This window comes from Choloepus didactylus, chromosome 12 (assembly GCF_015220235.1).
Source record: "Choloepus didactylus isolate mChoDid1 chromosome 12, mChoDid1.pri, whole genome shotgun sequence".
Taxonomy (NCBI): Eukaryota; Metazoa; Chordata; class Mammalia; order Pilosa; family Megalonychidae; genus Choloepus; species Choloepus didactylus.
The window spans coordinates 99,093,108-99,104,237 of record NC_051318.1 but is presented as its reverse complement, the minus strand read 5'-3'; the positions used below and the strand labels follow the sequence as shown (position 1 = coordinate 99,104,237).

At 40.2% G+C, this 11,130-nt stretch overlaps 1 protein-coding gene across 1 annotated transcript; it reads left to right on the top strand.

Moving 5' to 3' along the window:
- LOC119507367 (MAP6 domain-containing protein 1-like) lies at positions 1–746 on the top strand. The gene has a single exon (XM_037800544.1). It carries the CDS (start codon positions 19–21, stop codon positions 259–261), a length of 243 nt encoding a protein of 80 aa, XP_037656472.1. The 5' UTR covers positions 1–18; the 3' UTR covers positions 262–746.
- Positions 747–11,130: the final 10,384 nt, after the last annotated feature.

The following is an 11,130-nucleotide window of genomic DNA, read 5'->3' as shown; positions in this document are numbered from 1 at the left end:
CTGGGAGCACAACATGGCATGACCCTACATCAGCCGCCTCTGCTGCCTGGTGCCTCGGAACCGACTGGATCGCTCAGACCTGACGATGCTGCTGACCCTGCGCACTACTCGCACCTAGAGAACGAGGAGCTGTCCCTGGGCATAGCCTGGTGTGGGGACCTGGCTCCCGCTGGTGCCCGGGACCACGGCCAGGATGTGCCACTTACTCAGTACCAGCGTGGCATGTGTGTGGTGCTTGCGGGGCCCAGAGATGCACCCTAGGGGTGCAGGACGGGGATGGGTGACTGCAGGGACAAACATCCTGCACCCCCCCCATGCCTGGCGACGGGGGATTTACGTGCTTCCCATTGTCAATGTGGTTGCGGCTGCAGCAGAGACCACTTCATATGGACAGGAATTCCAGGCCTGCACTGGAGTGTAGCTCTTGAGATCCACCAAGGTGAAACCAGCCACTGTAATCACAACCCACACCTCTGGATGGGACAGCAGTCCTGGGGCCAGCTTCCAGGTCCCAGAGGTAAGGAAGAAGTTCACACCTAACCACTCAGCCATCTTTCAGGCTTCAGCTCCTCGGATTCTCAGTGTGTGCCTGCCCATGCCTTGGAGGGTGACAGCAACCATGGCTTTGGAGAGGAGAGCATGGAGAGTGCAGTCACACCCACTGCCACCAGGCCAGGGGCTTTCTTCAGCCACCAGGGACTGGGGTGGTTTCCTGGCACTGTCTTTGTGCTGTCAGAAGAGAGGGAAGGGGCTTTTCCTCCTCAGTGTGGGGAATGACCCCAAGCTCACTGCAACCGAGTCCCCTCTGTGCTGCCATCAGCAACCAGGCCTGGCTCTGAGCATGTGAGGCATAGAAACAGGACCCCAGTCAACTCTGGGCCTCATCCATCTTCCTGGAGAATTTTGTAGAGGCCTTAGATCATTTTTCAACATCCCTTTTGGCCATCTTTCAGTTTTAAAATCTGAAGAATGTAATGCCAGTCTCACAGTACTTGAGGATCAGTTCTGCTCTGAACTAGGATTGGTACATGGGGCTGAAGCATATGGATGCAACACGTCCTTGAAAGAACCAGTTATGTGCACTTTTAGTAGTTTTCTCAAGATGCATGAGTCTTTTATAACTGATAGCCTTTGGTAATCCAAGGTGATGACCTTAGCTAGTCTTATAAATGACTCCACCTGTTCAAGTTGTAGACGACTCTTAGGTGGTCATCTTCATGTGAATCACAGAGATGCCGAGTAACCAGGAAGAAGTGACCAAAAGAAACAAAATTAGCCACAGAGCTTCGATTTCAAAGACCTAGTTTCTTTGTGGCCAAGAGGTTTCTTGTTTTTACAAACCATTTCTTGGGATGAGTGTGCGAAGCATTGAATGAGTGACATTTACTTTGTGGTAGCTTGCTAAAGTTTTAGCTCCATATTGTTACTTATTTGTTTTTCCCTTTAACATATAGATGACTAGAAGGGGCTACCATACACACTGGCTAAGAACTGGAAGTTCTTTTTTTTCCAAAGAAGGTGGCAATTAGCTTTAGTCCATGAAAGACCTTTAATTCATCTAAACCAACCCTAACATCCTCACTCCTGCTCTGCCCTCACAGTGACAGGGAGTTCACTTCCTCCTGAGGAGGCAGCTCATTTTGTCTTTGGAAAGGTCTCTTCTTTCTCTGTATGCTCCAGCCCTTGCGCCACATAGCACAAGCCTGGTCCCTTCTTTGTGCAGCAGTCCTTCCAGCATTTGAAGGGGTATGTCCCTTCTTAGAGAAGAGAGGTCCATGCTCAGTCAGGACTTTTTTTTAATAAGGAACCAAAGATTTCCCTTTGGATCTTTATTCCTCCTCAGCCTGCACGTGGGCTCCAGTCCCATGAGCATCTGCTTCAAGCAGTAGGTGTTGGTGTTGAGATTTTAGAAACCGTGCAGGCAGAGAGGTGGGGTGCCCAGTGTTTGCAGTTCAGGCTGCAAAGGGGGACATTACTGCAGAGGTGCTATCTTGAGCAGGCACAGCCCATCTCTTCATTCCAGCAAGGGAAATGCTCTAATAAGAGAATCATTTTAAAGAGAAAACCAAAACCATATGCTTATACAAAGATTCTGTTATTTCAGACTTCACTGGTTTGCATGTTAGTTGTTTCTAAGAAAGATTGCATGTTAAGCAATGTGGGAAATGAACAGATTAACCGTACAATCTCCAATTTTACTAAAATGCAAAAGTGTAAAAAAACAACAACAACAACAAAAAAACCTTCAACTTTTGTGTGAGACCAAAGGAAGAGATATTTATTTGGTGCAAAATTTATACCTTCTGTAGCACACTATCTAATTTAACTTGTATGATCAGTATATTCAAATACCATAATTACATGGAACTTTGAATAGGGAGTGAGATCTTGTTGGTTTGTACAGGTTAGTGTGATGCCCTGATACATCCCAGAGTAGTTTGGGCAGAGACTAATAAAGTATTTGCAAAGCTTCCTTGAGGGAAAAATGTGGATATATTAAACCTCCCCACCTGGGAAATTCCTGATATTCTCGCAAGCATTGGGGACTACCAATTTAATAGGTGAAGCCCTCGATCTTGGGGCTTGCCTTTATGAAGCTTGTTACTGCAAAGGAGAGGCTAAGCCTACTTATAATTATTCCTAAGAGTCACCACCAGAGAACCTCTTCTGTTGTGCAGATGTGGCCTTTCTCTCTTAGCCAACTTTGCAGGTAAACTCACTGCCCTCCCCTTTACATGGGACATGACTCCCAGGGGTGTAGATCTCCCTGGCAATGAAGGACGTGACTCCCAGGGGTAAGCCTGGACCTGGAATTGTGGGATTGAGAATATCTTCTTAACCATAAGGGTGAAGAGAAATGAAACAAAGTTTCAGTGCCTGAGAGATTTCAAATAGAGTTAAGAGGTCATTCTGGAGGTTATTCTTGTGCATTTTATAGATATTCCTTTGTAGTCTTTAGTGTATTGGAATAGCAAGAAGGAAATACCTGAAACTGTTGAACTGTAATCTACTAGCCTTGATTCTTTTTTTTTTTTTTTTTTTTTTGGCTTTACTTTTTTTTTTTTTTTTTTTTTAATCATCATTTTATTAAGATATATTCACATACCACGCAGTCATACAAAACAAATTGTACTTTCGATTGTTTACAGTACCATTACATAGTTGTACATTCATCACCTAAATCAATCCCTGACACCTTCATTAGCACACACACAAAAATAACAAGAATAATAATTAGAGTGAAAAAGAGCAATTGAAGTAAAAAAGAACACTAGGTACCTTTGTCTGTTTGTTTGCTTCCCCTACTTTTCTACACATCCATCCATAAACTAGACAAAGTGGAGTTTGGTCCTTATGGCATTCCCAATCCCACTGTCACCCCTCATAAGCTACATTTTTATACAACTGTCTTCGAGATTCATGGGTTCTGGGTTGTAGTTTAATAGTTTCAGGTATCCACCACCAGCTACCCCAATTCTTTAGAACCTAAAAAAGGTTGTCTAAAGTGTGCGTAAGAGTGCCCACCAGAGTGATCTCTCGGCTCGTTTTGGAATCTCTCTGCCACTGAAGCTTATTTCATTTCCTTTCACATCCCCCTTTTGGTCAAGAAGATGTTCTCCATCCCACGATGCCGGGTCTACATTCCTCCCCGGGAGTCATATTCCACGTTGCCAGGGAGATTCACTTCCCTGGGTGTCTGATCCCACGTAGGGGGGAGGGCAGTGATTTCACCTTTCAAGTTGGCTTAGCCAGAGAGAGAGGGCCACATCTGAGCAACAAAGAGGCATTCAGGAGGAGACTCTTAGGCACAAATACAGGGAGGCCTAGCCTCTCCTTTGCAGCAACCGTCTTCCCAAGGGTAAAACTTATGGTGGAGGGCTCAACCCATCAAACCACCAGTCCCCTATGTCTGTGGTCATGTTAGCAACCATGGAGGTGGGGTAGGCGAATACCCCTGCATTCTCCACAGGCTCCTCAAGGGGGCACTACACCTTGATTCTTAAATGATTGTATAACCATATAGCTTTTAAGGTGTGCTACATAACTGAAAACCTTGCAACTGACACTCCCTTAATCCAGCGTATGGACGGATGAGTAAGAAAACAAAGACAAACAATAATAATAATGGGAGGGGAGTGGGATAAGAGGGGAGTGGGATGTTTTGGGTGTTCTTTTTTATTTTTCTTTTTTTTGGAGTAATGGAAATGTTCAAAAATTGATTGTGGTGATGAATGCACAACTATATGATACTGTGAACCATTGATTGTACGCCTTGGATGATTGTCTGGTTTGTGAATAGATCTCAATAAAATTGCATTAAAAAATGATAGGATTGCATGGCACCCTTACTGGCCCCTCCTGCATACCCTCACCAGGTCAGCATGGATCAAGCCCACACTCACTGGTTCTGGTCCCTGGTTCCAGTTCCAGAGGGAGTATAATAACCCTTGTGCACATTGGAGTACATGTGGTCTGTCTGGTGGCAGCTTGAAAGACGGAACCAGAACACTTGTTCCAGGTTGTTGTCCCAGAACTTACCCTTTGTGTAAAGGTGGGCTGCAGAGTCTCCCCTAGACCACTGAGAAAATGGTAAAATCACAGCAGCCTTAAGCAAAAGATTTCTGGCTGTGGAACATACCTATGGTACCCAGAACCATGAGGAAACACTTCCTAAGGAAAAGGGGACATTTGGGTCCATGTAAATGGGGGAATTCCTAGGGCAACATGCACATGCCAAGGACAAGACACATGCTCAAAAATAACCGGGGAGTTCCCTATGCTTTTTCCTAGGGATCGTCTCTAGTATTAAGGCTAAGCTCTGAAGGAGAACACTCATGCAGAAGTCTACAAAGACTGGAAAAGTTCTTTTCTTCTTTGTTAGCTCTTGTCATTCAAGGAAACCACTGTCATAACATTGGCTGTCTACAAACTTAAGGAACAGATACCTAAATGTCTTAATTTCAGAGATAATACATTAAAATATCAAAATGTCCAGGATGTAGCTTAATATTATAAAACATACAAAGAAATAGGAAATGGTAGCTCATGCAGAGAAGCAGAATAAAGCATTAGACTCCATTTACATGGAAGACCAGATCTTGGACATACCATTCAAAGACCTTTTAAAAATGGTACTAACTGTGCTCAAAGAGCTAAGGGAAAACATGGAGAAAAGAAATAAAGGAAATCAGGAAAATGATAGATGAGCACAATATCAAGAAAGAGATGGAAGTCATGAAAAGGAATCAGAGAGATGAAGAGTACAGTAACAGAAATAAATTCCCTAGAGTGGTTCAATGTTGGTTTGGAGGTGATACAAGAAAAAAATCAGTGAACTTCAAGGTGAGACTATTGAAATCACTCAGTCTGAGGAACAGAAGGAAGAAAGAATGAATAAGAGTGAACAGAGCCCAAGGAACCTGTGGGACACCATCAGGTGTACCAATAGATGCATTGTGGGAGTCCCAGAAGAAGAGAGAAAGGAGCAGAGAAAATATTCAAAGAAATCAGGGCTGAAAACTTCCCAGATTTAATGAAAGACATGCATCCAAGATGCTCAGTGAGCTTCAAACAGAATAAAATCAAATAGACCCACACCATCACATATTGAGCTCAGACTGTAGAATGCAAAGATAGAGAATTCTGAAAGCCATAAGGGAGAAGATACTTGTCATGTACAAGGAAACCTCAATGAGAGTAGGTCCTGATTTCCTATCGGAAACCATGGAGGCAAGAAGACAATGGGATGACATATTTAAAGTGTTGAAAGGAAAAGAATTGCTAACGAAGAATTCTATATCTAGCAAAACTGTCTTTCAAAACTGAGGGAGAGTGTAAGACATTCCCAGATAAAAGCTGAGGGAGTTTGTTCCCATTAGACCAGCCTTATAAGCAAGAAATTAAGAAATAAAGGGAGTTCCTCAGGTTGAAAGGAAAGGACACTATACAATAGATGGAAGCAGAATGATGAAATAAAGATCTCTGATAAAGGTAAAGACATGGGTAAATATAAATGCCAGTGTTGATGATTTGTAACTCCACTTTTTACCTTCTACAGGATCTAAAGTGCAAATGCATAAAAAGTAAGGATAAACTAATGGTTTTGAATTAAAATGTATGAACGTTAATTTGTGATAAGGGTTACATAAGGGTGGAGGGACAAAGGAGTATAGGTACAGAGATTGTGTATGCTGTTGAAGTCATGTTGCTATCAAGCTAAACACAATTGTTATATGTTTAGGATGGTGTGGTTTGAAGCTGTTACATACCTTGGAAAAGTGCATGTTCCTTGAATCCATTCCTGTGGGCGCAAACATATTATAGGTGGGACTTTTGATTAGACTATTTCAATTGAGATGTAACCCACCTCATTCAAGGTGGATCTTAATCCTCTTACTGGGATCCTTTATAAGAAGCTAAGCGAAGAAATTAAGAGAAGCTTACAGAATAAGCCCCAGAGAAGTTTAGAGAAAAAGCCACAGATGGAGAAGCTAGAAGCTGAAGCAACAAAACCTGGGAGAGAAGGACCAGCAGACAAAACCGTGTGCCTTGCTATCTGATAGGAGTCTGGATTGCCATCAGCCTTTCTTCAGGAAGGTATTGTCCTGTCGATGCCTTGAATTGGACATTTTCATGGCCTGATTACTGTAAATTGTAAGTTAATACATCTCCATTGTAAAAGCCAACCTGTTTCTGGTATATTGCATTTAGTCAGCTTTAGGAATCCAAAACAAATGTTAAATTTAAATCCCATGGTAACAACAAAGAAAATATTGTAAAAATGTATGCAAATATATAAAGAAATTCTAAAGGTCAATGACAGTAGGGCAGGCAAGTCAGTTATAAAATGGGCAAAAGATACGAAGAGACAGTTCTCTGAAGAGACAGTTCTCTGAAGGGGAAATACAAATGGCCAAGAAACACATGAAAAAATGTTCAGCTTCACTAGCTATTAGAGAGATGCAAATTAAGACCACAACCAGATACCGTCTCATACCAGTTAGAATGTCTGCCATTAAACAAACAGGAAACTACAAATGCTGGAGAGGATGTGGAGAAATTGGAACTCTTATTCATTGTTGGTGGGACTCTGTAATGGTTCAGCCACTCTGGAAGTCAGCCTGGCAGTTCCTTAGAAAACTAGATATAGATTTACCCTTCGATCCAGTGATTGCACTTCTCGGTATATATCCAGAAGATCTGAAAGCAGTGACGGGAACAGATATCTGCACGCCAGTTTTCATAGCAGCATTATTCACAATTGCCAAGAGATGGAAACAACCCAAATGTCCTTCAACAGATGAGTGGATAAATAAAATGTGGTGTATACACACGATGGAATGCTAGGCAGCAGTAAGAAGGAACGATGTGAAACATACGACAACTTGGATGAACCTTGAAGACATAATACTGAGCGAAATAAGCCAGGCAGAAAAAGAGAACTATTATATGCTACCACTAATGTGAACATTGCTGGGGGAGAATGCAGGGGTGTTGGGCTTCCCCACCTTGATGGTTGCTGATGTGCTCACAGACATTGGGGATTGGTGGTTTGATGGGCTGAGCCCTCAATCACTGGACTTGCCCTTGGGAAGACTGTTACTGCAAAGGAGAGGCTAGACCTGCTTATAATTGTGCCTAAGTGTCTCCTCCTGAATGCCTCTTTGTTGCTCAGATGTGGCCCTCTCTCTCTAGCTAAGCCAGCTTGGCAGATGAAATCACTGCCGTCCTCCCTACATGGGCTCTGACACCCAGGGGTGTAAATACCTCTGGCAACATGGAATATGACTCCCAGGGAGGAATCTGAACCTGGCATCGTGGGATGGAGAACATCTTCTTGACCAAAAGGGGTATGTGAGATGAAATAAATTTCAATGGCTGAGAGATTCCCAAAGGAGCTGAGAGGTCACTCTGGTGGGCACTCTTACGCACAATATAGATAACCCTTTTTAGGTTCTAATGAATTGGAATAGCTAGTAGTAAATACCTGAAACTATCGAACTACAACCCAGAACCCTTGAATCTTGAAGACGAATAAAATATATAAAATATATAAAATGTATAAAATACATAAAAATGTAGCTTATGAGGGGTGACAATGTGATTGGGAAAGCCATGTGGATCACACTCCTCTTTGTTCAGTGTACGGATGGATGAGTAGAAAAACAGCAAAAAAAAAAGGCATCAAGGGTTCTTTTTTACTTTAATTGTTCTTTTTCACTTTAATTTTCATTCTTGTTATTTTTGTGTGTATGGTAATGAAAATGTTCAAAAATTAATTTTGGTGATGGATGCATAACTATATGATGGTACTGTGAACAATTGATTGTACGCTTTGTATGACTGCATGGTATGTGAATATATCTCAATAAAATTAAATTATTGAAAAAAAAGGGTATGGGATTTTTTTTTCAGAGCAATGAGATTTTCTGAAATTGATTGTGGTGGTGAATGCACAACTCTATGATTATTCCAAGAGCCATTGATTGTGCACTTTGGATGGACTGTATGGTGTGTGAATAAAACTGTTTAAAAAAATCAAGTAGAGCTTGCTATTTTACACTGGAATTTGTAGCTTTGTAATATTCAGGACATTTCATTTCATTCAGTTCAACAAATACTTACTAAGGCCTACTATTGCTTGGCTGTTTTTAGCGTATTTCGTGAAAAAATATATGCACAGAAGGAAGAGTTCGTTACAAAGGTCAACTAAATACAAAAGTAGCAGTAATGGAAGAATTGAGAGGTAACAAAGGTACAAGACTTACAGAAAACCAAAATAGTCCTGTATTATCAGTAGTTACTTCAAGGGTAAATGGGTCAGTCCCTCCATGCAAAAGGGAGAGATTGGCAGAATGTAGAAAAAAGCATGACCCAGCTATATGCTGTTCACTGGAGACTCACCTTAAATTCAAAGACAGAAGTAGGTTGAAACTGAAAGGATGGAAAAAATATTCCATACAAATAATAATCAAAAGAGACCCGGGGTGCTATACTAATAACAGACTATATAATATAGACTTTTAAGTCAAAAACTGTTACAAGAGACAAGGGCATTATATATTGATAAAAAGGGTCAATTCATCAAGAAGATACAACAATTAAGGACATATATGTACCTACCAAGAGACCCCCAAAGTATATGAAGTGAAGTAATTTGAAAGGAGAAATAGATAGTTCTACATTAATAGTAGGAGACTTCAATATACCACCTTTAATAATAGATAGAGTATCTAGACAGATGTCAATAAGGAAATAGAGGACATGGACGATACTATAAACCAACTAGATTCTGCAGACATGTATAGAACACTCCATCAAATAACTGCAAAATACACATTATTAATTGCACACAGATCATTCTCTAGGGTCGATCATATGAGTTCAAAAGACAAGTCTCAATATTTAAAAAGATTGAAATCATACAAAATGTCTTCTCTTACCACAATGGAATGGGAAGTTATAATCAATGACGGAGAACTGGAAAATCCACAAATATGTAGAAATTAAACAATACACTCTTGGAACCAATGAGTCAAAGAAGAAATCACAAGAAAAATTGGTCCAGAATGTTCAACTCCATGTCTTAATATAACTGTTTAACTTTCAAGATAATGGAGAAAAATTCCTCCTCCAGGCTTCCTGGCAGGAAGATGAGGTTATCAACAGATTGCTCAATAGCAATGTAGGAAGCAAAACAACCACGGAGTAACATTTTTATAACAGTTATAAGGATTTTATAACTGTGACTTAGCCTCAGAAGAAATTTAAAACATGAAAAATTCCACTTTTTTAAAAAATAAAATTTACATGGTGAAAATGCCATTTTAAAAAAGTCAAAAAACAAGTGACAAAGTGGGGAAATATATTTGGAACTTATATCATGAAGAATTCATCTTATTGGAAACATCCTAAAAATCAAGGTAAACAATCCAAAAATCCAAAAGTTATACAATGTACTATATAGTGTGAGAAACAGACAGTTTCATACATTGGCAGTACTGATACAAAAACAAAGCCTGTGGGACGAAATTTGGGGACATCTAGCAAAATTAACATATGCATTTACCCTTTGACTTACGCATTCAACTTTAGGAATCTATTCCAAAGACACATTGGCATAAAATATGACCTAGTATTTGCATAAGATTAGTTACTACAGCATTACTTATATTAGCAAACGATTGGAAACAACCAACATGCCCATTAATAGGGAACTGATAGGATAAACTAAAGTATATCCAAACAATGGTATGTTATGGGGCCATAAAAGAGGATGGTAAGTCTGTGCACCATTGTAAGAATGACCTCAGGGATATATTGTGAAGTGAAAACAAAAAAACAAGGCAGGAAACAGCATATAGAGTAACATAGGCAGGGCAGGGGTCAGGAGAAAGGTGCAAATGATGGACAAGGATTCTCTAAATAGAACTCGTTTATGTAGTTTTCCAACTTGGATCATGTATGTTTACATACTCAAAAATGGAGTTAAAGAGGAGGAATGAAAAGAAAAATCTGAAAAGGAACTGAAACAAGTTTAGGTAACTATGTAGCATTTTGGTGACAAAACAACACATTTCAGGTGTCTTTTAGGACATAGATTTTCTACTGTACTTTCTTAGTGGCAAATATTCAGCAGTACTATCATTGGTATATTCCTATTTAGAAAATATTTAATGCATAATTTTGGGTAAAATAAATGTTGAATGCTCATAGTTGAACCAATATACAGAAGTTTTATCAAGACTATTGATTTAAGAAAATTTAGTCTAAAAACTCCTTTGACAGACTGAGCAAAGTGAAAACAAAGTACAAAATTACACAAAAGGAGAGCTAACACAATAGAATGCACATTACATGGCAGGCATTGTGCTATGCACTCTCTAATGCTATGTTATTGGAGCCTTCCAGCTTTCTATTGAAACCCCTGATATTATTTCCCTGAAAGGTTCAGCGAGGTTAAGTAATTTGCTTTAGACAGGTACTAAACTGACAAAGAGATTTAAATTCAGATCTGTGTGACTCCAGAGTCAGTCCTTTTTCTACTGCATTATTACAGGATATACATCAAATATTGAAAAGAAAGAACAACAGACGCTAAGAGTTCAATTTAAACCTGTAGTTGCTGCA

Excerpts from the sequence above, each read along its gene's own strand:
- LOC119507367 (XM_037800544.1), top strand. The coding sequence starts at position 19 with ATGACCCTACATCAGCCGCCTCTGCTGCCTGGTGCCTCGGAACCGACT.